Source organism: Pseudorca crassidens, chromosome 3 (genome assembly GCF_039906515.1).
Source record: "Pseudorca crassidens isolate mPseCra1 chromosome 3, mPseCra1.hap1, whole genome shotgun sequence".
In the NCBI taxonomy this organism is placed as follows: domain Eukaryota; kingdom Metazoa; phylum Chordata; class Mammalia; order Artiodactyla; family Delphinidae; genus Pseudorca; species Pseudorca crassidens.
Genome location: NC_090298.1, coordinates 48387410 through 48414401, shown reverse-complemented (window position 1 = coordinate 48414401; position 26992 = coordinate 48387410). Strand labels below are relative to the sequence as shown.

The following is a 26992-nucleotide window of genomic DNA, read 5'->3' as shown; positions in this document are numbered from 1 at the left end:
TACAAAAGTCAAAGAATACTTCCTGTACAAACAAACTTGTAATTTTGCAATAGCAGAAAATTGCTTATGATGCTATCAACAGAGTATTCTGTTCTTTTCCATTTCAGGTTATGAAGCGAAAGGGTTCTACCTCAAATCACAAAATTATAAAATAAGCTTCATGTTAGTTCCAATTCAAACCACCACTTAGAGCTAAGTTAGATGGTTAATCTAGCCACTCTCTCTGTTCTTCTTTAAGAAAAAAAATCTTGGTCATAAGTTTTCTATCTCAGTGCCAGCTGCCAGGCATTTAACAGCCTTCCATCTCTAAGCTGACTGGCACAACAAGTAATACAACTTGGAAGTTAAGGAAATTGGCAGAACTCAGAAGGGAAAAAAGAATATTTTCCACAATTTGTACAGCACTTGTTTAGCACGTATGTTAAGTGTTTCCAAAGGGGTGGTCAACTCTTCAAACTATATAAGAAGCATCTACTTCACATCAACCACTGCCAGCTCCATTCAGTGGCCTCCTTCTCCTCCCGGGACTATTCAGAAAGTTACTATTTTCTTTACAACTCACTCCGGCCTCTTCACCAATGAAAGCAGGCAAAGCCCACGCTGTGTGTCTGTCTCCTAGAGAAGATTGCATCTTTTATTTATCGTCCCTTGGCTTTATTTTCACAGTGAATTCCTGGCTTAAATGCAATCAGCCAAGAAACCCTCCCTATGTGCTCTCCTGTCATTCCTCATTGCTTGCAAGCAGAGTCAAGCACAGAAGGGGGAAAAAAAAAACTCAGCATTGCCAGCCAAGCCATAAAAACTCACAAACTAGTTATACTGAGAAACCATGGATGTGCTTCAATCTATTTCAACCAGGCAGGAAACAAGGGGGGGGGGCATAATAACTTGAAAGGCTGTTAATTAGATTTTTTTTAAAGAATGGATGGCCTCAGAAGTTAAACCCCCCTCTAGACATAAGGAAAGGGGTATCTAACCTAGAAAAGGCAACACTGGGGGCTGCCTTTACAAATAAATGACCATGCAGAAAATCACGTTTGCAGATTGCATCAGAATTCAAAGTAACCAGATAGGATTAAAACAAATCTTTAAGTCTCTCTTGGGTCCCCACCCAGCCCCCCACCCGACTCCCAAAGAGAAGGATAAAAGGAACTGACTACGGAAAGAGAAGATTAAATAAAAAATCAGAGGCAGTGATGCTTCCAAACCTCTCCCCATTCATTAGGAACCGTGCTCACCACCACAGTTTAAATAGACAGCAATATGAGAAGGGGGGGTTAGAAAATACGTCGTTTTGCAATCAGGAGAAAAATACGGGGAAAGGGGAGTTTCACTATAGCATTGTTCTTTTCCGTGCAGCTCAAAACATCCCCAGCGCTACAGCTGAAAAAAATATCTGACCAGAAAAACACACTGGAGGGCGGGGGGAGGGGGAGGACAGGGAAAGCTTTTAGAATTCGGTATTTGAGAAAACTCTCATGGTCTGTCAGAAAAAGAAGGGCTGTGCAGCTTTAAACCACAAGTCCTACTCTCGCCTTTGTCAAATATCTTCTACTTTACGAGCCCCGAAAAGAAATAAAGAGACTCTTTTGTTTGGTTTCCCCTTTTCGGAGGGTGACAGAAAACTGAAAGGGGCACAAATAAACCTGAAAATGAGAACAAAGTGCGGGGTCGTGCCCGGCTGCCAGGCGGTCGCGCAGGGAGGGACGCGGGAGCGGCCGCGGAGCCCCTCCGCCTCACGCTCCTGCAGCCGCCGGCCGAGAGCGCCAAGCCCGTCACCGCTCCCCACGGATCGCACAGAGCACGACCCCCGGTCCCCCGGGCGCAAACCGAACTCCGGCGGCAGGAGCCCCGGGCAGCCGCTGCCCCCCGGAACGGGGAAGAACCAGCCGCTCCCGGCCCGGCTCGCGCCCTTTAATTAGGGAGCGTCCTCGCGGGGAGAGATCCCTCAGGAGATGGGTCCAGCCCGCCGCGCGGCCCCGAGACGGAGAGGCGCGGAGAAAAGGACATTTAAATCCCGGGGCGGCCGGTGGAGCTCGCCCGGGCCAGTCCAGACGCCGCAGCGACCCCCGGAGCTCCGCGGCCGCCAGCCCGTCGAAGCCAGGAGAAAAGAGGCAGCCGAGTGGCATTAAAATGTATTTCCCTCCCTCAAATGGAAGGGGCGGGGGGTGAGAAGGGGGGAGAAGAGGAGAAAGAAAGACGAGCGAGCGACAGACAAGGGGAGAGAGGAGGGAGAGCGCAGAGCGCGGCCCGGCCGCCGTTTCGGCCCCGGCCGGCATTGTCTGTGCGGCCCGCGCTCCCTCCCCCGCCCCGCACGGCCCCGCCACAGACACCCTCCGCCGGAGCCCGGCCGTCAGCCCGTGCCTTTGTCCACATTCACCCCCCAAAACAGGCGAGCAGCCCTCCAGGACGTGCTCCCCGGAAGAAGGGCGGGGAACCGAGCGGGCCGAGGGCACCCGACACCCACCCCGCGGACCCCGCGGAGGGGCGCGTCCTGCTGATTCATTTCCCCCTCGCGCTGGCCCGTCCGGGGAGACAGGGGGCGGGGAGGGCGGGGAGGAAATGGGCGCTCCGCTCTGGAGGACTATCCGGGACCGTGAGGGCACCGGGCGGGGTGCGGGCGCGCGCTGGGCTGAGGGGCTGCCGGGAGGGGAGGGGAGAGGAGGGGGCGGGCGCCCCCCCGAGGGACTGACGAACGGACAGACGGCCCCGCGACTGCCCCGTGACTCACCGACTTGCAGGACGTTGTCGACGCAGCCGCTCTCCAGCAGCGCGATGCCCCGGCGGAAGGGCAGCCGTGTCTCGTCTCCGCCGTCCGCCGACCCGGCGGCCCCCGCCGACGGGGCCCCGGCCCCAGCGGCGGCGGCGGCGGCGGCGGCAGCGGCGGCGGCGGCCGAGGTGGCGGCCGGCGAGGACGAGGAGCCGCCGCCGCCTGCGCCGCCCGCGCCGCCGCCCGCGCCGCCGGGGCCGCCGCTGTCTTCTCCGGGGCCGCCCGCGGCGCCGCCGCCGGTGTTGAAGGACGAGTACATGCAGATCTCCCGCTCGCTGCGGGGGAAGGACCAGTAGACGATGCGGCGCTGCACCGGCTCCGGGATGCGCTCAAAGCGCTCCTCCACGCGCTGGAACGGCCACTTCTCAGCCACCTTGCGCGCCGCGATGTCCAGCAGCGACTCGGGGCTCTGGGTCTTGCCCGGCGGCAGCAGCCCCAGCGCTGCGCCGCCGCCGCACGCCGCCGCCGCCGCCGCGCCGCCCGCCCGCGGGCCCGGCCGACAGGCAGAGCTGTAGCCGCCACCCGCTCCTCCGCCGCCGCTGCTGGCCCCGCCGCCGCCGCCACCGCCTCCGCCGCCCGGCCGGCAGCAGAGCCGTTTCGCGGGAGGAGGCTGCTGTCCGCGCTCCGCCATGACCGCGCCGCTTCTAACCCGACAGCGGAAGTGCCAGGACCCTATAAACGGCACAAGGAAGCGCGACACGCACACGCCGCCGCGACGCCACGCTGCCATCTAGGGCCCGCCGCTCCTTGTACGGGCACAAGAGGTGAGGCCTTCACCGTGACGTCGAGGCTGAGGCGGGGCCCCGATAGGGGAACCTAGGGCCAAGGGCGGGGCCTATGCAAATCGCTGGGCTGAAACATAAATAGAGCGCTCAGCGGACACGGGGGTAGCGGGGGCGCTGGGGTTGGGTTCCCGAAGGGTTGTGAGAATGTCAGACTGCTGTGACGCGGGGGGCGGGGCTCAGGCGGGGTTCCCGGGGGAGGGGGCGGGCCGCCTGGCCTGGCCTAAGGTGGGTGGGTCTCTGCGCCCCCTGCCTACTCAACTTCCCCCTCCAATTCCCTGCCTCCCTTTGATGTCCAGCAAGTGAGGACGCGCCTCGTGGGTCGCAGCGGGGAGGGAAGGGGAGATGGGAGGTGAGCACAGGGGAGGGGTCCGGGCTAAACGGGGGGCGGGGCCCGCGGGTCGATGCCCCACCCCCCCGTCACAGCCTGACCGCCGGGGGAAAAGCCTCTGGGCGGAGGAGGTGCTTTCAAAACAAAGAAATGCGGCGGGGAACCTGGGGGACTGGGGTGGTGAGGAAGGCGGAGGAGGTGCGGCTGAGGCCGTCCGGCCGCCCGCTTCCCCTCCAGTCAGCCCGGAGGAGCTCCCCCCACCCCCAGCCCGAGCTGCGGTGCCGGAGAAGAGGGAGGAGGCTGCGTTAGGCGGCTGTTTTCCAGTTCACTTTTGCAGACCAAGGCGGAGAAGAAGAGCACCAGCTCCGCTGCCCCTCTTGGCTGCGGCGCATTCAGCCCCGAGCCCCGCGTGCGCTCTGTCTCGGATACCGAGCCGGCCAAAGTGTCCGGAAACGCGCAGAGCGCTCGGAACCTGTCCCGCAGCTGTGCGACGCGCGTCTCGAGCTGGCCGCTGCCGCCCCGCCCTCGCGCTCCTTCAGCCCCGCGGGCTGAGAAGCCGGCCCGCCCGCCGGCGCGGAGCTGGGGAACTTGAACTGGCCCCAGCGGCCGCTCTGCCGAGATCCCGCTCCAGGCCCGGGGGTGCTCCGCCTCGGGGTAGAGGGCACACCCGGGAAGTGGATTTAGCAAACACACCTTTGTGAGTACACACGCCACGGGCGCGCGCGCACACACCCTACGGGCGCGCGCGCACAGCCCAGCCGTCTGACGGCGCGCCCGGGCCGCTCGGCGGCGGACGGTGGCTGCGAGCGCGCTCGGTGCGCACTTAGATTTGCAGCTCGCGTCCGCCCTGGGCGCCGGGCTGCGGGGAGCCCTGGCGCTCAGGAGAAATGCCGCGCTCTCTGCCGCCCTGGCGGCGCCCGAACGGCCCATCCTCCCGGGACAAGGCAGCGTGGGGGGCAGGCGAGCGGAGAGACCAGCTTGCTGGGGCTAGGGCGCCGGTGAAGGCGAAGTAGCTAGTCCCGGCTGAACCCGGAACGCCGCGGACATTGTTCTTCGCACTCTCCAGAGCTCGGTTGAATCTGGGTCCAAAACACAGACTTAATTACCACATTAGAGGCATCTTTACTCTTTGCCCTGCCTTCTGTTTTTCCTGTAAACCCTGTCACTGATAACTGTCGCTATTGTAAAAGATAAACCGTATCTCCTTTGACACTTTCGCATCTTTTAAGGTTATTGGCTGATACCCACCTGCCCGCCTCGTTGCCTGGATTTAAAGGGATAAGAGCACTCCCGAGTTTTAAAGAAAATCGCCCACTCAGGGCCGCGGCCCCGAAGACCTCGACCTCCAGGTCTTGGCTCTTCCCCTCTTCAGGCCTCACCGAGCCCCAGGCTGCAGGTCCCCAGGGGACCTGATGCTGGCAGACTTTCCATAGCTGCCTTACTAGTTAGGAAAATGTTGGTGACATTATGTTTTTGTATATCCATCTGGTATTTTTCTGGGCACCTCCTCAATGCTTAGGAAAAGGCCTGGGCAGAAAACTGGAAGACTATCTTTATGGGCAAAAGCGAGAGGGAAGATTTTTCCTCCAGTTCTATTTCGGGGTTTCTTAAAAAAATAAAAGTTTTTAAATTTTCAAAAAATATAGGTGATAGGAGAAGAAAGTAAGTCAAAAAGTAAAATTTGGGTTCCATTCTGTCTTCAAACACAGTCATGATAGGACTTAGGTTTGTGTAATGTAGCTTACAAAGAATTTTCATACAGGTACAGACAGAATCGCTGAACTGGAAAGTTAAAGATGACAAAACTCATACCCCCAGACAGGGTAAGTGACTCATTCAGGGTCCTACGTGGTGTTAGTGGAAGAAGTTAATTCATACTGAACAGGAAAGTAGACACCTTTGGAGGTGCCTAATGTTCAGAGATCTTGATTTTGTATTGAACCAAAGAGACTGCATTTAAGGCATCATCCTACATCGGAGGGATTTCATTAAACTCTCTGTTCAAAGATGAATCTAGAGCCTCCACCTCAGCCTAACCCCATTTTCCCTCTCTGCAGTCTCTTACATTGAGACCACATCCTCCCTCTTGAACTGTCCTCCTCTCTGGTTTCCCTGACACTCTCCTGTCCCTTCAGTGTCTCCAACTCATCTTTCTTTGCCTTACTGTGGGGTTTCTCTTCCTCCCAACTGTTTAAGGTACACCCTGCCCTATAGACTATGAGGGTCCTCTTCTCCATTTTTAGTGGCCCACCCCTTGGAGAGTTTCCACTGTTCCCAACTCCCAACCATGGTCTCTGCTTCAGCTCACTCATTTCTTCCTGGTGGCCAGCTCCCTTTTCCATTGCCACCTCAAACCCAAAGTACCACATTTCCCTGGAAACCAGACTCTTTTGTTATTACTGTTGCCACCTGTTCATAGGCCCCCAAGATTTTTTCCTCTTTGCCTTTGCCTGCAACTCCCATATAGGTTTACTTGCTGCATTATCTATCCCAGCCCCTCTCGCTCAGTCAATTATTCCTCCTCTTCACTCTGCACAGCCTCCTCACTGGTGTGTCTGTATAACCTTTCCTCCTGCAAATCCTCCTCCACCCAGCTGCTGTGCTTCCTAAAGTATAATTCTGATGGTGTCACCCTCCTGCTCAAGTCCCTTTAAATGACTCCCTGCCACCTACTAGGAAAAGTCCAAATTCAGATATGATCTTGACCAAACACAACTTTCCAGCCTAATCTTCCACTAAAATGTAGCAGACCTTCCAGTTCCCCAACAGGAATTTTGTTAGGTCCCATCAGGACCTCTCCCAGCTCCCCAGATGTCATCCCAACTTTCCCACTCTGCACATTTGCTCCAGATGTTCCTGTGGCCTGTAAGAGAGACACTGTCTCTTCACTTGTAACTTGTCAAATTCCTACCCTTCCTTCCAGGACTGACTCCAATGCCGCTTCCTCTGGGAAAAGCCACCTGGATATGTGATCTCTCTCTCCTGGAGCCACTGTAACGCTTTGGATCTTTCTAGTTACATTTATACCATTCTGCCGAGTGTCACAGCTATGTTTACACCTGCTCAAGCCATTCATCTTGTCTCTCTTCCCTGGTTAGAAATTCTCTGAGGGCTGAGATTATGCCTCAGCCATCTCTGTAGTCCCAGGTGCCCAGCACTGCACTGCAAGTCTTCTGTCTCCCCAGAGGTCAGCTACCCTCATGAGTCAAGGAAGAAGTGACAGCATGTCATCTTTGGCTGGTACTGTGCCACTCTCATTTTTGAGGTATTTACAGTGGTTTTTTTTTCTGGTGTTCATAGAAATCGTTACTAAATTACTTATAATTGCCCTTTTCAAACAAGCCTCTACTGTAGGGACCACATAAGGGCTAGAAGCCTCTGGTTATGCTTCAATGTTTACCATTAGGCAATGGTAGGAAATGAAAGTACAAAAAGTTTACAGCTTCCCAAATGCAGTGACTCATCATATCAAATCACACCACACCACATCGGCCAGTGTGGTCAGGAGCTAGGCTCTTAGGCAGACTTCATAAACAGGACTCCCAGTAGCTAAACTCATAGCCACAAGGAAGAGAGACACCCTCTCTCCCAGCACTTTACCAATCACCTGGCCTGTTGCAGTTGGATGCATCAATAGATGGATAGCTAAGGAATTTATTTGAAAGGAGCAGTGGAGTCCTGTCGAGACATCTGTCATGGCATCTCTACCTGTCTTTAAGAATGAAAATTTGAATTAAATTCAATAGAGATGTATCAAATTCCTGGAGCAGTGGTTTTCAAAGAGAGATCCTTAGAGTGCTCCAGAGCACTGCACACAGTTTTGGAGCTGGGAACCAGAAACTGACACTCACTTACTCCCCATGTGAGTCTTCTTTACAGTCAAGTTTGAAAACTACCCTTTGGTGGCAAGAACTTCACACAGCCCTAGCACTTAGGAGGAGGCCTGCAGAAGAAAAAAATGGCTTTGCCTGATCATTATTGCCAGTCATCTCAGCTAATTAAAAGAATAATTTTCCATTAATAGGAAGATTCCAACATGTGAGAATTAGATTAGATCTAAGGAACTTTAAGTCATTTGAAGATGGACACAAAGTTATTCCCACTTCCATGCTTTTATATTGGGGTATACTTTTTATATTATAACCAAAGCCAATTATGTTCCCTGGGATATAATTAAATTATTTAGAGAGAAAAAAAAGCCTAAAATGGCATAGTTAGCCTATGAATCAGGCTTATTCTCCCCTTCAGTGGAATGACAGAGAATTCTATGTGCCAAAAAAAGAGTAAAGAATGAGATAATAGAGATATTAGAGATGACACTTATCAGGACAAAATGTCCAATAACGGGAAAGTGCCAAAAGAATCTCCCTGGTCAGTCATTTCCACCAAATAGATCCTTGGGCAAAATAAGAAGTGGGCATTAAAACCACTGCTCTATCTTTGAAGAGGAGAAAAATTTGATCCATTTCAACTTTGTTAAAATCCAGAAAATGAAACTACTGATATTTCACTATTATCATTGTTTAGAGAGTGGGTGCAGATGCAGTGCTAGGTCTTTTATAAACAGTAACTCATTTGGTCCCCAGTCCCCCTTAGCACCCCTCCCCGCCCTGCCCTGGCACAAGAAATGAATGAAGGAACTGAGGCTCAAAGAAATTCATCAAAGGTTATTCACCTCTGTTCTGGCCTAGCAGGTATTCAAGTTCAGGCTGTCTGATGATAAAGCCTGAACTTTTCCCATTATCCAGTATTTCCCAAACTTGCCCAGATTATAAGAATAGCCCTGTGTACTTGTTTAAAATTTAGATTTCCTTTACCTCTCCCCTGGAGAGGGCTGGGGTGGGATCTGGAATCTGTGTTTTTGTTGTTGTTGTTGTTTTAATATATGCCCTGGATAATTCTTTAGAAAAGACAAGTTGGGAAACATCATAATGCATAATTCAGCGGCCACATTATCACTTACCCACAGGTTTTCTAGAATTTTCTATAAGAAAGTGTATTCAACAACTGATCAACCAACCAATCTTTTCCATCCTATGTCTAAGAGCAGTGTATTCTGTTAAGACAAAAGTCTTTAAAGTTACAATCTGGGTTTTTGAAAAATAAATCATTACATCTCAACATATACAAAAAAATCAGGTTGGCAATTTTCTTATAAATTAATTTGCTTCAAATTTTGTAATTTGGACAATAATTCCCCCCTCTAGAGGTAAAAAGTGTTTGCTTTTGTTAAATATTAGATAATCTACTCTTGTTAATTTTTAGCAAAAATATTTTAGTGTAAATATAGTCTATTCGTTCCAATCCAAAGTGCAGTGGAGGAGATCGCATCAAATGAAACCATCTCAGAACCGGAATGTTTAACAAACCTCCAACATGACTTAGAACCTAGTGATAGCCAAAAGAAATAGGAAATGCCACATTTATTTATAGCTTTTAGTCCTTCCCCTTTAAAAAAAACTAACTTTTTTTAAAGTTTTTATTGGAGTACAGTTGATTTACAATTTTGTGTTAGTTTCAGGTGCACAGCAAAGTGAATCAGCTATACATATACATATAGATATATCTACTCTCTTTTTTTTTTTTTAGATTCTTTTCCCATATAGGCCATTACAGAGTATCCAGTAGAGTTCCCTGTGCTCTACAGCAGGTTCTTATTAGTTACCTATTTTATATGTAGTAGTATGTATATGTCAATCCCAATCTCTCAGTTTATCCCTCCCCCCACCTCTGGTAACCATAAATTTGTTTTCTACATCCATGACTCTACTTCTGTTTTGTAAATAAGTTCATTTGTACCCTTTTTAGATTCCGCATATAAGCAATATCATATGCTATTTGTCTTTCTCTATCTGACTTACTTCACTCAGTATGACAATCTCTAGGTCCATCCATGTTGCTGCAAATGGAATGATTTTGTCCTTTTTTATGGCTGAGTAATATTCCATTGTATATATGTACCACATCTTCTTTATCCATTCCTCTGTTCATGGATATTTAGGTTGCTTCCATGTCCTGGCTACTGTAAAATAGTGCTGCAGTGAACATTGGGGTGCTTGTATCTTTTTGAATTATGGTTTTCTCCAGGTATATGCCCAGGAGTGGGACTGCTGGGTCATATGGTAGTTCTATTTTTAGTTTTTTAAGTAACCTCCATACTGTTCTCCATAGTGGCTGCACCAGTTTATATTCCCACCAACAGTGTAGGAGGGTTCCCTTTTCTCCCCACCCTCTCCAGCATTTATTGTTTGTAGATTTTTTGATGATGGCCATTCTGACCAGTGTGAAGTGATACCTCATTGTAGTTTTGATTTTCGTTTCTCTAATAATTAGTGATGTTGAGCATCTTTGCATGTGCTTTTTGGCCATCTGTATGTCTTCTTTGGAGAAATGTCTATTTAGAGCTTCTGCCCATTTTTTGATTGGGTTATTTGTAACTGTAACTTTTTAGTAAGTATTTGTTAAGCTTGTCACAAGATAGATAGACACAAGAATACTATTTAATTGAATAATGTAAAAAATATTTACTTCCACATTTATTTACCTATGTCAACTGGAAAAATAACTCCCAGTTTTAAACATTGAAAAAGTAGCACTATAGAAAAATCTTAACTTAGAAAATTAATGATTTCCTCAAAACTGCATCAATCTACCAGTTCACTCTCTGCACATATCTCTGGTAGGTGAGATGGTAGGAGAAAAACATATTGAAGACATTAAATGCTATGGTATGAACATATTCTCTAGGGAGTCAAAACGTGCTCTGACATGTATGAAGGATGTATTTGCAGAAAATAATGTCATCCCCCAAATCATTTCATAAACATACAGCATGAGCATTTTCCAAACTGATCAAACAGTATTTTATTCATTCTCATTCCCATCTGGAGGAAGTAAAGACATACAGTTCAGACAACCAAGTAACTTTTGGGGGCACCTTATGCCTAGAAAAAGATTATTTGCTTTTAAGAGACAAGCATGAAAATTAAAGTTAAAAATGTGAAAGCCAAACTTTATAATGTATTTATTAAGGACATTTTTATCACCTACAATATTCTAAATATTCAAGAACTCATTCCTTGTCAAGAATAGCATCATGACAATTCAGATACGAAAAGTGTCACTTCCAATGACTTCGTTCAAACCCAGAATTAAATATCTTGTGAAATGAAGCAGTCTCAGCAAAAGCTCGTATGTCAGATATTTTTTCAACCTGAAATCTGTATTAACTAACACGTCCACAGAACTACACTACAATAAAACCATGGTTATAAGAACCTTTATAAGAACCATCTTGAATAGACATTTTCCCCAAAAAACTGAAGATTTATTTCTTAAGTACCAAAACTTTAAAAAAAATCTTAACCCTGTAGGCTAGAAATCTAATGTGATGCACTTCCTTGGCTTCTTAAGCATAGCGTCTCACTATAAACACAATGATGACCTCAAGAGCTACTAAGGCATGCAAGACAGTTTGTCCACAACTAACAACTCTAGACTTCTTTCATTCTTTCTTTCCTTTCTTCCTTCCTTCCTTTCACTTTTTATTTAGTGTTTAGTTTTTATGTCTTTTTTCCCTCAGTTTTTTTGGTCTTCTCCTCTACAGTTGTGCTGTCCCGTTACTTTTAATTATTGTCATATAACCCCATTCCTCCTCCCTTTCTGAATTGTTGCTTCCCATTTGCTGTGGTTTTGGAACCCAGAAAACCCACTTGTTAGAATTGTGTGTAAAATAAAAATCAACTAAGTTCTTAATGAGGACATCCCCTATGGTTAAAATATGCACAGTCTATGTCACATTTACTTCAGCTTCTTGCAGACTTCCTGGATTCCAGGTAGGTTGCAGATAAAGGGAAGGTTATTAGATGGTCAAACTCTGGCTTCTGAGGGGTTAATACATGATGATAATTGAAATTCACGATGATGGCTCTGAGGTGCCTGTTGAATGATCGTACATAAAATAATATACCTTGAGTATGATTTAGGTTTAAAGTCTTTATAAAATTATAATCCTTTGAAGCTTGGTGGTTCACATCTGGAATTTATGACAATATCCTAACAGATTTCAGATAACCCAGAAGTTGCCATTCCCACATCACATACAAGAAGGGCCTGTCATGCCTTCCTGTTACAGCTTGAGTTCACCCTGGAATGAGGAGGGATAGAGAACAAAATCCTCAACAAGCCCGCCTGGCAAGACTCAAGGCTATGCATTAGGAATGACCTGGTTGGTGCTCACCTTTCCAGCTGGCCTTGTCCCAGGTTCATTCCCCTCACTCTCTGGGGTTCTGCCAACACAGACTGCTCCTGCCTGCTTTCGGTTCCTTGAACACTTGAGGCTCACTTCCCCCAGAGCGCCTTTGCCCCAGAGTTCCCACTGCCTGGAATGCTCTCTCTCCCCAGGCCCAGCAATCACTGCCTAGTTTCCTCCTACTCAGCTTAATCATACTTCCTTAGGAAGGCCTGGCCGCTCTGACAGGTCAGCTCTGCTTGTTACACACTCTTGTAGTTCATGTACTTCCCCTAGAAGCCCTTCTAGAATTGTAATTTTTCATTTAGTTGTGTGTAGGACAGATTACCTAGAAAATAGTAGGTGCTCAATAAGTATTTGTTCATTCCATGGAAGGGAGGGAGCAAGGGCACTTCAGCCAGACTGGCTTTCTCATTGTGGTTAACATCATGACCTGCCCGCAGCTTCCAACATTTTACCTTCACTTGATTTCTGCCAAGGCCCATGGGTCTCTCCTTCCCTTTCAAGAAAAGAGTAAAATCTATTCAATGAACATGCAGCAGCATGCCATGAAGCTATTGCTACTACATTCTAGACATTGTGGCCTTATTCCAAGCAAAGAAATAAGAAGAAAATCTTTCCAAACAAATTTCAAAACGTTTGCCACACTGTGATACATGCTCCCTTTAACATTTGTCTTCTGTTAATTGTATTTTTCTGGTTTTTGTCTCAAGTTTTGGCAATTTCAAGTGTTCTGGTTACCATGGAAAGAGGAAACAATGATCTCTTAGAGGTTAAGGGGGAAAAATATTCGCTCCAAACTGTTACATTAAAGATTCATTATGCCCTCTCCCGGGGCTCTTGGGTTTATCCTTAAGACAAGTTCAAATTGCTGAACATGAACTATTAGCTCTAAGTGAGAACCTTTACCTTCTTTCCTCTAAGCATCTTCATAACACTTCAGACATCTTATAAGTTCTTCCTGACACATGGGAAACTTAGGTTACGAAGAACTGTACGATACACATTGTCAATTTTATTTTTTCTTTCGTTATTTCAGAGGAAGATAAAAATTTCTTAACTTTCAGAGCAAGAAATAAACATTAGATGTTGCCTCTTTTTTGTTGTTGTTCTGTATGTAGTCTTAATAGCTGTAGTCTGAATAGTTATAGTCTTAATAAGTCTTTCACAGAAAACTTGACCAGTAATAACTGAATATTTTGAAAAATCTGGAAAAGGAAGAAGATAGTTTACTTATCTGCTGAAGAGGCAAATATCCCTACAATTTTACATCCTGTAAGAATGGTTTAATTGCTTTTAGACTTTGAACTTAGAACCTATGTGTGTATATATGGCTGTATAAGACTTGGTTTTGAACACATTATATAATATCCTGTGTTGTAATTTTCCACATCTCATGTCACCAGAAAGTTTCCAGGTTCCCTGAAGGACAGGTATGGGTGATTCTAACACTACCTCCTGCCTCATTTCTGTGTGGAAGCTGGCCTGCTGCCTCTCCCTCTCCATCTAAGGTGTCATCCTCCTGTAAAGCATCCATCTGATGGACTGCTTCCCACTGCACTTCCCCATCCCACCCCGACTACTTTTTCTTGCCTTAATTCTGGCTTTAGGAATATCCAGAGGAGGCTTCTATCTTAAAGTGTGTTTGACAGCTCATGCGGCTCAATATTTAAAAAAAAACAGCGCAATCAAAAAATGGGCAGAAGACCTAAACAGACATTTCTCCAAAGAAGACATACAGATGGCCAAGAGGCACATGAAAAGCTGCTCAACATCACTAATTATTAGAGAAATGCAAATCAAAATTACAATGAGGTATCACCTCACACCAGTTAGAATGGGCATCATCAGAAAATCTACAAACAACAAATGCTGGAGAGGGTGTGGAGAAAAGGGAACCCTCTTGCACTGTTGGTGGGAATGTAAATTAACACAGCCACTATGGAGAGCAGTATGGAGGCCCCTTAAAAAACTAAAAATAGAATTACCATATGACCCAGCAATCCCACTACTGGGCATATACCCAGAGAAAACCATAATTCAAAAAGACACATACACCCCAATGTTCATTGCAGCACTATTTACAAAAGCCAGGTCATGGAAGCAACCTAAATGCCCATCGACAGACAAATGGATAAAGAAGATGTGGTACATATATACAATGGAATATTACTCAGCCATAAAAAGGAACAAAATTGGGTCATTTGTAGAGACATGGATGGATCTAGAGACTGTCATACAGAGTGAAGTAAGTCAGAAAGAGAAAAACAAATACCTTATATTAACGCATGTATGTGGAACCTAGAAAAATGGTAGATGAACCGGTTTGCGGGGCAGAAATAGAGACACAGACGTAGAGAACAAACATATGGACACCAAGGGGGAAAAGCGGTGGCGGGGGCTGGTGATGGTGGGATGAACTGGGAGATTGGGATTGACATATATACACTAATATATAACTATAAATAGATAACTAATAAGAACCTGCTATATAAAAAATAAAATTTAAAAAAAAGTGTGTTTGAGCAAGGCCAAGTTTCTAAAGTTATTCCTCTCAATTTACAATTCAACCATTAGAGATTTAGTTCTTTTGGACCTTCATGAGCCCCCTTTGAAAAATATCGATATCCCCCCAAGGGCTAAGACTTGAAGCCATTATCAATGTTTAATCCCAAGGGATTAGTTAAAGTGACCGAGTGCCAATCCCTCTGCCACCTCTCATGGAAAATTAAGTTGAGGACAGGCCCTATAGGGTGGTGCTAATAAGAAGGGGGTTGCTGAATGAACTTCACTAATTTCACAATGTTACCTTGGGTTTCACACTCTTCAACGCATGGCTCTCCTTGAAGTTTCCTTTTTCTTTATTTTTTTTTTCCCACCTTGTTCCACCTTTGTTCCTCATGCCTAGGTTTATCCGTGTGTGCCAATGTCTGCATATATCCCCAGGTCTGTCTTTGTCGTTACACCGACTTGTCTATCAGGGTAACCATAAAAAAATTAATTCAGATTCCTTGTTGGATGATTTAGGTATTTTCAGCTTCATTAACAGCTAATCACCACACAGCGGATTACTCAACCACAGTTTGAAATACGCCTTCAGGGTGGCTAGACTAACAGGAATGATGGTGTAAGGGGACTTCAGGAGGGCATCATACACACACAGCTATTATGTCTTTGTGGGAACGTGCATTTGCCTGTGAATTGTCTATGCATGTTCTTGGCAGGTCCCCTTTCTTATCCTGTTCCCAGCCCCCAGCCCACCCCACCCAGCCTCTGCCCAGGTCTGCCTACAGGTCCCTCAGTCTCAGAGCCTTCCAGAGAGAAGTGAGAGCTCATTCAGGTCCAGCAGTGTCCTGAGGAGTGTCCCAGTGTGCCCGCAGCTGAGGCAGACAGGCCAACTGTACCCCAGCAGGGTTCAGAGTCAGGCTTGGAGGTAAAAATACATAGCCAGGAAGCTTGGAAAGGTGCCACTGGGGACACAGCCAGGTATTTTGCTCCTCTGGCCCTGCCCTGAGGGCCAAATTAGCATCAGAGCCGGAAGTGTGACCCTGGAGCCAAAGTTTTATATGGGCTCTTTCTCCAACCACTGAAAAGACACTGGTAGGTATGGGGGGTGGGTTGCTGTGTGGGTTAGGTTAGTATGAGAGATGATGAGACCCTCCCACACCCCACAGACGCCAGCTCCAGTGCTGGCTTTGACCAACTAATGTCAGCTTGGCTAGAGTGGCAGCGAATCGGGGTAGGGTGCTGGGTGCAAGCCTGTGCTCCCACGTGCAGGTTCTGCTTTTGCAGGTCTGGCACAAACCATTATCTCCTCTGGCCACACAAAGTGCTCTGAGGGCAGGGCTAGCCCTGTTTGCCCTGGACGGGGACCGTTGTCAGTGGCTGGTTGGATTGGTCAGGTTTGCTCTCAACATTTGTCAATGACCATTGTCAGGTGTTGCTAGGGTTGCAGGAGAAAGGTTACACTTGATTGGCTGAGCAACTGTATTCCATAACCAATCCAAATGCTGTGCCTGTGGGAGGGGGACTCAACACGATAGAGCAGTATCAAGCACAGGCAGACACATTCCGGGTACAAACAAGGCGTCTGGAAAAATGGAATGAGGGTGTGCAGGAGTCCCATGCCCCTCGACAGCTCCAGCCATGGCGTGGTTGCTCTTCAAAATGTTACAGCCTAAGTTAAGGTCATTCCCACTGATTGGCGGATATCAAGATTTCAAAACAGGGCAGTAGCAATTGTAAGGAGGAAGTAAAACTCCTTGCTCATTGTGTTTTACAGCCTTCCTTAGTAAAACTGCTGAATTGTAATTTAAAATATTCCACCCTTTCAAATAAATTAAGTGCAGCCCTTAAAAACAGGAAATGAGAGAGGCGCGCACGTATTGTCAACTAAACATTCACAGACCTAGTACCACAAAGCGAAGTTGAAAATCAGAGAACAGTCCTATGAATTCACTATAGAAGGATGACAACAGGGGTCACCACCAAGGGAGACGTTATGCCTCTGGCAGTGAACTCTTGGGCTGAAACCTGAATGCTAATTAGGAAACAAATGAAAGACAAACATCGGCTCGAAGGGAAATTTCGATCTTGCATGATCGTAGATATTCTGAGATTCAGATAAACCTTACGGTACTAAGGGAAGTTAGAGTGTGATGGTAGCAGCAGCTGAACCCTCCCTTCAGAAGACATAACTGCCAGTCAGCCAGATGTTCCTGCAGAACTCTGGCAATACATCAAAAGCAAACAGAATTATCTTGCCTGAAAGATAAGTTAAGCTTCTGTATAGTACTGATTTTCCATTCAGTTATCAATATAATCACCAAACTTTAGCATTTTTTAAAATTTTATGGAACATCTTTTTAATTTTATTTTGGCTGCTCCAGGTCTTAGTTGCGGCACACGGGATTTTTAGTTTTGGCACGCAGACTTCTGAGTTGCGGCATGCGGACTCTTAGTTGCGTTGCGGCAGGCATGCGGGATCTAGTTCCCCGACCAGGGATCGAACCCGGGCCCCCTGCATTGGGAGCGCAGAGTCTTACCTACTGAACCACCAGGGAAGTCCCTGAACTTTACCATTTTTATTGTCAGTTTCTATTCAGTCACAAGAAAAGTTTTTTTTAGTCTTCTTCCATTCCATGCCATGCCTCTCCCTTTGCTCTCAGACCTGTTCCTTAGAAAGATGGAGCAGCCATGCAAGAATACTAAGGGAGGGAAGGAAGGAAGGGAGGGAGGAAAGAAAGAAGGAAGAGAATGAAAGAAGGTACATCAATGTATGTTTCCCATGGGTCCCATCCCCTATTATTCATTTCCCCTTTCCAACTCAGACTCTTCTGCTCATGAGGGACCCTACACTCAAGCCAAGGAGCTTGAGCTTAGTTTCAGACTGAAACAGTGTTTCAGGATTCTGCATTCTACTTTATATACATTTTGAAGTAACTCAAAATGAGAAAAAAGAATAAGCTTCCACGACTGAGTTTTGGACCATTTCACCTTCCACTTCAATTGGTGTAAAGAATATTCATGAGGAGAAAATGAATGTGAGGAGGATTGGCAACAGGACTGCTTTACAGAAAGTACAGCTTCACAAGCCTTTCCACCAAGCTCCTCACTTAACTCTACCCACACAGACCAGTGGGACCCACCTAGCTCACTCTACCCAAGATCCTCCTGTGTCTTAATGGAGACACTATAATAGCAGTATCTAGCTTTTCCAAAGGGGAAGAAACTTAGTATTTTTGGTTCATTTTTGTTGTTGTTGTTGCATGTGAGGCTAAATGCAGATATTTGTGCTGTTGGCAACATCTTAGGAAGTGATTTAACCCACTTGCATAGCCAGGCATAATTTATCATGTGGCCCTGTGACTTTAACCCTATTTGTTTCTCCCTTCTGATTATTTCAATCATGTTTGTGTATTAATGACTTAGGGCATAGCTTTATTATTTCAGAGGCTCTGAAGTCCTGCTTGATTTTTCTAATTCAGAACCTAGCTTTCTCTCATTCTGACCTTATCTGCTCTCTTCAGGAACAGATCCAGGAGACCAGAAAAACTTACCACCCACAGCTACTCTTCATAATCAAAGTCATTGGATGAAGACAGGCAGGTAAGCTGGGAACGTTCTCCTAGATCCTGTTCTGGCCTGGCAGGCACACCCACACAGTCATCGGTGAATATTCTCCAGGGTTAGCACTGCCCAGGGCTTTGCAAATTGGTGTTCTCTCTCCACAGTTTATATTTCAAGACAACTTCCAGTGAGAATCATATAGTCAGAAACCAAAATGGTAGGTTATAAAAACCTACTGGATCAGTGAAAAACAAAAATTTGACTGCTAATTTCAACCTATAATCAAACAGTGAAAGTCATCCATTTAACCTACATCCCTTTCTTTTTCTGGATCACCATCTCTAATAAAGGGGAAATTTTGTTTAATGATAAAAAGTAGAAGCAAAAGGCCTGGGATAACCCACAACTAAATAAGCAGTTGTAGAACATTAACGATCATTGGGAGAAGATGAAATCAAAAAGGGAGAGACAGGCAAGGGAGTTGACATGAAGTTTGAAAGACCACATTCAGCCTGCACCCTCAAGAAAATGTCTAAGAGAAAGTAGGCCAGAACAACAATGAAGATAGGGTGAAAAAGATGTGACTTTAGTTTTCAAAATGTCATGTCCGTATTGAGTGTCCCTTTGGTCCAAACGAGAAACAAAGGGAGAAATCAAACAGCTTCACTGACAAGCAGAACAGTTGGCAAAGAGTCAGGGGTAAAATCTTGGGGAAAGACTCAGTGTGCAGCCTAAGAACAGGTGGGAAGAGTCCTTTCAGCTTCTCTGTTTCTCCAAGTCCTGCTTTTCTCATTGCCCACTATTCCCCGTTTCAGTCTGCTCTTCATTTTACCCCATGCCATCACTCACACCTGACTCTCTCTGTGGATTTTTCTTTTCTTTTTTTTTAAAGCCTTCTGGGGAAGACTCTTCATTCATCCATGCTGTACATTCAAACCATTTAAGATGTGATTTTTCAGTAACGTATGATTAATTTATAAAAAGCCACTTATGATGCCCATAAGCAGAAGGGCTGACTTGACTCCATAACAAGGCCATGACCAGGTGGTTTTATTGGTTGTGACTCTTTCCAGCCGTCAAAACAAGCTTGTTATTATAAAAAGCACAGTGGAAAGGGAGATCTAGACTTTGCTTCATTCTCTGGGATGTTCTTGAGAGTGAGTGTTGACAGATCACCAGGTTTTCCTTAATTGTTCCCAATGTGTACATAAGTGGATGTTTCTTTAGGCAAAAACAGCTATTACAATGAGCCCAGTGAAGCTCTGAATTTCCTTGAGCCTACAATAGATTTTAGGAACACCATTTATTAAGATCAATGTGCTTTGTTTAGGTCACTGAAAGCCATAACCATAAAAGAAAAAAATTGATAAAATGGACTTCGTTGAAATTAAAAATTTCTCATCAAAAGAGACCATTAAGAAAATGAATAGGCAAGCCATGGACTGGAAGAAAATATTTGTGAAACATAAACTTGACAGAGGACTGATAGCCACAATATATAGAGAACTCCTACTCAGTAATAAAGACAAAAAAATTGCTTGAATGGATAGAGGATTTGAAAAGACATTTCACAAAAGAAGATGTATGAATGGCAAATAAGCACATGGTGATGTGTTCAATGTTCTTAGTCATTAGGAAAAGGGAAATTAAACCCACAATGAGATATCACCACGTACTCACCAGGATGACAACGCTAAACGCAAGCTAGGATGCGGAGCAACTGGAACTCTCATGCATTGTTGGTGGGAATATTAAATGGAACATCTGTTTTGAAAAAGGAATAGCAGTTTCTTTAAAAACTAAACATACACCAAAGACAAATATCATATGATATCGCTTATATGCATAATCTAAAAAAAATGATACAAATGAACATATTTACAAAACAGAAACAGACTCACAGACTTAGAGAACAAACTTATGGTTACCAGGGGGGAAGGTGGAGGGGAGGGACAGATTGGGAGTTTGGGATTGACATGTACACACTGCTGTATTTAAAATAGATAACCAACAAGGACCTGCTGTATAGCACAGGGAACTCTGCTCAGTATTCTGTAATAACCTAAATGGGAAAAGAATTTGAAAAAGAATAGATACATGTATATGTATAACTGAATCACTTTGCTGTACACCTAAAACTAACACAAAATTGTTAATCAACTATACTCCAATATAAAATAAAAATTAAAAAAAACTAAACATACATCTGTGATTTACCAATTATGCAAGTAGGTTTTTCCCAAGGGAAATGAAAGCATATGTCTATAAAAAAGCTTGTATAAAAATGTTCCCAACAGCTTTATTCACAATAGCCAAAAACTGGATACATCCCAGGTATCCATGAACAGATGAATGGGCGACCATACAAACTGTGGTATAGTCACACGATGGAATACTACTCAACAATACACAGAAAAACGTGACTCAATCTCATAGACAGTATACTGAGTGAAAAAGGTCTTACTCGAAAGAGTTAATTTTATTTTATTCCATTTTTATATGAAATTCTAGAATAGGCAATACTAATCTGTAGTGAAAAAAATCGAAACAGTGCTTGCCTCTGGGAAGGGGAGTAGGGGCGAGGATTGACAGGAAACTGGGAGGGAACTTTCTGGGGCAATGGTGATGTTCTATGTCTTAACAGGACTTCGGGTACACAAAACTCAGAAAGTATACACTTAAGGTTTTATATTTTATTATATATAAATTTTACATCAGAAGAAAAAAGTAAATATCAAACTGAAGTTTTTAGGTGGAATTTGGTTCATGCCTGCCATTTACTTTTTTTTGGCCATGCCCTGTGGCATGCAGGATCTTAGTTTCCCCATCAGGGATCAAAGCTGTGCCCCCTGCAGTGGAGGCACAGAGTCTTAACAACTGGACCGCCAGGGAAGTCCCTGCCATTTACTCTTTTTTTTTTTTTTTTTTGGCTACATTGGGTCTTCGTTGCTGCGTGTGGGCTTTCTCTAGTTGCGGTGAGCAAAGGCTACTCCACGTTGTGGTGCGCGGGCTTCTCCTTGCGGTGGCTTCTCCTGTAGCAGAGCACAGGCTCTAGGCGCGCGGGCTCAGTAGTTGTGGTGAACAGGCTTAGTTGCTCCGCGGCATGTGGGATCTCCTCGGACCAGGACTCAAACCTGTGTCCCCTGCATTGGCAAGCGGATTCCCAACCGCTGTGCCACCAGGGAAGCCCCCATTTACTTTCAAAAGCATGAGGAAGATAAGAAGGATTAATGGAGGAGGGGTGTATAGATATGCAATAAAGCAAGGTAGTACGATGTTAATGGTAGACTCTACAATTAAATGGTGGGTATACGGGTGTTCACTGTAAAATGCTGTGTAAAATCTTGTGTATATTTGGAAACACTCACAGTAAAGTGTTGGGGGAAGAAAATGAATGTGCTAGTCTTACCCATGGACCCTCTTCAGTTGTTTGTTAGATCTAAATACTCTATCTTTTAATATTCATATTAGATTATAAATACAGAAGATGAAGCCTTGGGTTTGTAAGAATCTCCCATCTGACTTCTTTTTCTTTTTAAATCTAGTCTTTCATACCTTTTATTGTAGCAGACAAAAGAAGCCAGGAAATGGTTATTATGAGAGGAAGGGAGGGAGAGAGACCTGTGACCCTAAAAAGAAAACCACACACAAAAAAACCTCCTCCTGTAAAATGTTGAATATCCAGAGCCGGCAAGCGCTTCAGAGTTGTAGAATCAAGAAATTAATGAAAGCACCAAGACTGCATCCTCAGAACCACTGGGGAATGATAATTACAGACAATGGTATTTCTGGAGCAGACACATAACCTTGATTCCCAGGATAGCCCCTAAAGCACTCTAATAGTATGCTATTTGAGGAAGGTTTTTCCACCTTTAATAACAGGGAAATAATGTTAGAAGGAAAGAAATGCCTTATTTAGCCACTAGGGTGTCATTATTGAGCCCCAGTTGAAGGCCCCTTTAAAAGCATCCATATGGTAAAAGAATATGTTTCCCTACGAAATCAAAACTGAGTACATCTGAGACTTCTGAACATCTTTTTTCTTGTATCTTAAAATGGATTTGTGCATATTTGTGAAAAAAAGTTTTATGATGTGCTATCTTCCAAAGTGAATGGTTATTTATAATTCATAAAAGACCTGAGCACAGGCAAATTCTTCCCTTTTATTAGCCCTGTAAAGTTAGACCAGCTGATCTTTTAGTACGTATTACAGACACCAAATTCTCCGTATGGTTGAAGCTTCTCTCCTCAAACTAAATGCAAAGAGGCAGTGCTACTGAGGCTATTCTTCAAAAGCTGGTGGGGTCCGTGTCTCTTTTGAGTAAATGTTAAATAAACAAAAAAATCATTCTCAGAGCCAGTCTCTAAAGACGCAGAAGGGAGCATACTTGGAATGCTAAACATGCTTTCTAAATCTTGCAGAGCCTTTGTAAAATACAACGGCATATTTTTAAATGGATTTTCTTTTGTTTCCAACATTTAACCATCGTCTTTGGACACAGTTGCCACATCGTTTCCTTTCAGCTGCTGCTGGCTGCTTGTGGGTCACAGTACAGGTTCATGAGCAGAAGTGACTTGGGTCAAGGAGTATGGGCACCAGGGATTTGGACCCATTACAGGGAGTCCCGGTGCCAAGGGCTCCCACCCAGCTGCACCTGCACATCCCCGACATGATATCACAGAAAGTTACTTCCTTCAAAGAATCCAGCTTCCTCAGCTCACCCTACCAGGGTCACGTCCACCTCGATTAGTGGCGTGCCTCGGACCCACATAAGAGAGTTTCACGGAATTTTTAGAGATCTAAGTTCAATCTGAAAATAACACATGGTTTTGTTTTCTTTGAAGTTCCCTGCCCTCTAATATTCCAGACGAGCCTTTTAAGCTCTGGTATAGAACTATCTGGAGATAGAAACTCTTTCTGAGTCCTGACTTTTAAATACCTTGACTTAAAATATAGGTTGCTAACTGTCCAACACAAAAAGCCAACTCACTTATAGGACAGGATCCTTGGTCAGAAAGGATTACCTCACCTTGCAAGGACAAGGGATGAAGGATTCAAATGATTCTTGAGCAACTTTTTTACCACCTTATGCTGCCTGACTCAGAAGAGAAGGATGAGGAGATCTCAGCCTCTTGATGATACACCAGCTGCACTGTGTAGTACCAGCAGTGGGAATGGAAAAGGCAATATTTATTCTGAGGGCCCTGACAACATCATCATTAAGTCATTCGTCCACTCCTAAGTGGTTTGCGTCTTCCAAGATCCAGAGAGGGAGGCCCATGAGCTGTAATTCTAGGCATTTTTTCCCCTTTCTACCCACACTCTTATTCAACATGTCTAAGCACTGTTTGGAAAAACTAGATAGCTGACAAAACCAAATATGCAATATGCTATCATATGTTTTAGTTTAACACTTTCAGAATTTATTTCCCTATCACATAAATGAAATCTTTCAAGTTCTTCTTCCTCATCATCCACCACCCAAAACACTAAATCATTACATAACAGAACTGTTAATCAATTATCTACTGTGTCATATCCCTCCCTCCCTCCCTCCATCCACCCAACCATCCACGCTCCAAGTATTCCTTGAGAATTTACCATGTGCCAGTCCCTATGGTGGAGATATAGACATGAGTAATTTATAACATTGCCCTTCAGAAGCTTCCAGTCATACAGAAGATGCTCACCTCTATGTCTCCCAAGCCTTCAATGAACAGTTAACTTTCTGCTGTTACTTCATCACAGCAAGAAAACAGGAGCTCTTCCTCTGCCCAGATAATACTCTTACGTTCATGAACTTTGTCCACCGCGTTTTCTCTGATCACCACCCTATCCTCTGAAACCTGGTACACAGTCAGTCATGAGAGAAACTAACCAAATTTACCACTGGAGCAAATTTCAGGACATAGCTTGGATAAGACACAGGATAAGGTCAAATTCTCACTTTGCAATATTAAAATTTAAATAGCCACTGCCAAATACAGTATATTTCATTTTCTCTCTCCTTTCTAGGGCACTGACCCCCTCCTTCAGAACTAGACCTTTGGGGTTTCAATTCTTCTGGCTAATTCACTCCAATCTACCCTTCAGTCCAATCATCTTTCTGGTTTCCAGAGATAAGTCATGGGATCCTTCCTTTTGGGAGGCCCTAAGTGTAGCTTCCTTACCCATCATTCAACGAGCTGTGTCCTTTGAAATACTGTTGTGCTTTTTTTTGAGGGGGAGGGGAACTGAATTGGAAAGAAACCTGGGTTGGGGAGAGGATGCCAAGAAAGCACCCAAGGCTTCCCTTTATGCTGCATCCAGCCTCTGACCGACTCAAGGGTTTGTTTATGACATTTCATAAGCAGACCTAACAAGCTCCTTTGGCAATATTCTTTGAAGAAGTTTCCATCCCCCAGGACAAGACCAGAGCTCCCCGGTCTGCCTGCCATAGCTCACCAAGACTGGGTTCCAGGTGTGCAAATGCGTTACAGGTGCGTCAAGATGTGGACCCTCTCAGCCCAAGAGGCTGCCAGCCTGGGTCAGAGGTAGCCAGGGCAGCCACTCGTGAAGGGTAGGGCCGGGCTGATAAGAGTTCTGGAGAGGTGACCAAACTCGGCGCCCCCTGTTTGCCTAGGGGCCAGGAATTGGGGTCTGCCATCAGTCCCATGCTGGCACTTGGTACAGAGGCCGGCTCCAGTCCTGGAGTTATCTCCTTATCCTCAAAACCCCCCAACCTTCCAGGCTAGGTTCTCCATCACCCTTCACTCCTCTCTGCCCTGAACCAAAGGTGACCACGTCTGGCTGCTCTTCTGCCTGGTGTTTATGATCAGCCCTTTGGGAACCACTAGCCTGGGCTTTCCCAGCTTCTTCACCCTCAGTCCCCTTAGCCCAGCAGGTTCAACAGAATATAATGCCAGCCACTTATGTAATTTAAAATTTCCTACTAGCTACCTTTTTTAAAGTTTAAACAGGTTTAAAAAAATTTTTGCATCCAAATTTGTTAATTTAAAACAGCTTTATCGAGATAAAATTCACCTACCATACAATTACACACTTAAAATGTACAACTGAGTATATTCACAGAGCTGTACAACCAGTGCCACGATCAATTTTAGACCGTTTTCATCGCCGCTTAAAGAAATTCCATACCCATTGGCACTCACTTCCCATTTCCCTCCAAAACCCCCAGCCCTAAGCAGCCAACCATCTACCTTCTGTCTCTGTTGCTTTGCCTCTTGGCCATCTCATATAAGTGGAATCGTACAATGTGTGGCCTTTGTGTCTGACTTCTTTCGCTTAGCATTGTGTTTCAAGCTTTCCTCATGTTGTAGCATTCCCTTTAATCATTTACTTTATTTAGTTCAATCTATCCAAAATATCATTTCAACACGTAGTCCATCTTAAAGATGATAAATGATGTACTTTGCATTCTTTTTTTTTCACACTAATTCTTTGATCTCTGGTGCGTATTTTACACTCAGAGCACGTCTCAGTCAGACCAGCCACACTGCAAGTGCTCGATACCCACATGTGGCTACTGGCCATTGTGCTGGAAAGCACAGCCCTAGCCAGAGTCCTTTCCATTACTCTTTAAAGGCAACAGCCTTCTCTGTTCACCACCATACTCCTGCATACCCTCTCTACCCCATCAGTACCCACACCGTGGTTCACAGGTGGCTTTAGGATTTTAAGGCCAGCACCATGCTTCTCTTCCCCAGTAGAGAGCCCTGAGCTTGTGCTTCCATCTGGGCAGTGGCCGCTCAGGTCAGAGCCTGCACACAGATAACTGGAGCCCATGCTGCCTGGTCACCTTCCTTGCCCAGGTGCCACAGCTGGATGATATATCTAGCTAAAGGGAAACTTTCTGCTTTGAAAAACTTAACAAAAGAAACTTTATTCTTACTTTTTAGAAGCAGGTCTGTCATTTCTTAATTTTCTCCCTGGTACATTTTCCAGCCATTGTTTTGCTAACAATTGCTCTAAGCACACAAATAAAGCTCACTGGTGGTGGTAGATGTGGGAAATTGCTACAAGCTTCCTCACAGCTTTATCCTCCTTCTGTCAGCCATTTCCTCAAGAAAATGGACGTTTAATCAGTATGGGGCTGCATCTTGTAAGTCTAGCTCATCAGCTATCACCTCCTTCTGGGCTCGAGAGAAGAGACAGAAGCCTACAGCACTGCCACCAACTGCCCAGGATGCAGGGATTTCAACAGGAAACGGGACCTTTATAAATGAAGCACATTATGTATCTCAGTGTGGGTATGTCTATATGGTCATATGTAAGTTACTTCTAAACACCTGTAATTCTTAAGATGGGCACACAGCAATGTTTGTGAAATTGCCTTTTTGAAGGAAAAGCTTTCAAAATTGGGGTTATTTAGTCCACAATATGGAAAATTGAGGGCGGGTTTCATATGTGCAAATTTAACAGAGACATAAGAACAACAATATCAGCATCTTCCGTGTTTTTCCTCAGGGTAAGAAGAGAGAACATGAGCTGCAGGTGCTGGAGAAGGGACTGAGGTTCACCTTAGGAAGAACATCGTGTCAATAACATCGAAGCTCTGGAGAATCTCATGGAAGGAGCTTCAGGGTTTTGGTCAACATTCACTCTACCAACATTTACGGAGGACCTTCTGGGCCTTTCTTGGTTTGTGTCTAATTCAGTCACAGAGCTAAATCGGGAAGATTTCACTCAAATGCTTCTCTGGAGGGTTTCCCTAACATGAAGTATTGCTATCTCTTTTTTTCCCAATTTTTCTTCTCATTCTCTGCCACCTATGAAGGTTCACAGGGCC

The 26992-nt window shown here is 45.2% G+C and overlaps 2 protein-coding genes across 3 annotated transcripts in view; one reads left to right on the top strand and one right to left on the bottom strand.

The window, feature by feature from the left end:
• ZSWIM6 (zinc finger SWIM-type containing 6) overlaps window positions 1-3416 on the bottom strand; it is a 204078-nt gene extending 200662 nt beyond the window's left edge. The window contains exon 1 of the mRNA XM_067730771.1: window positions 2732-3416. Coding sequence (XP_067586872.1) covers window positions 2732-3401 — 670 coding nt within the window. The 5' untranslated portion in view covers window positions 3402-3416. The remainder of the gene's footprint in view (window positions 1-2731) is intronic.
• Window positions 3417-3648: 232 nt separating this feature from the next.
• On the top strand, window positions 3649-26718 carry LOC137221323 (uncharacterized). Of its 2 annotated transcripts, none has more exons than XM_067730772.1 (3): window positions 3649-4580; window positions 18164-18242; window positions 26671-26718. In XM_067730772.1, exons 1-2 carry the CDS (start codon window positions 3898-3900, stop codon window positions 18213-18215), a joined length of 735 nt encoding a protein of 244 aa, XP_067586873.1. In that variant the 5' UTR covers window positions 3649-3897; the 3' UTR covers window positions 18216-18242; window positions 26671-26718. The 2 variants fall into 2 exon arrangements, with proteins under 2 accessions (XP_067586873.1, XP_067586874.1); XM_067730773.1 differs by lacking the exon at window positions 26671-26718 and adding an exon at window positions 19534-19582.
• The last annotated feature ends 274 nt before the right edge of the window (window positions 26719-26992 follow it).

What these genes read in the sequence shown, in the direction of transcription:
- LOC137221323 (XM_067730772.1), top strand. Translation starts at nt 3,898, where the DNA reads ATGGGAGGTGAGCACAGGGGAGGGGTCCGGGCTAAACGGGGGGCGGGG. An exon ending in GATTTAGCAAACACACCTTT is followed by an intron (nt 4,581 to 18,163) that starts GTGAGTACACAC and finishes TGCTCTCTTCAG; the next exon opens with GAACAGATCCAGGAGACCAG.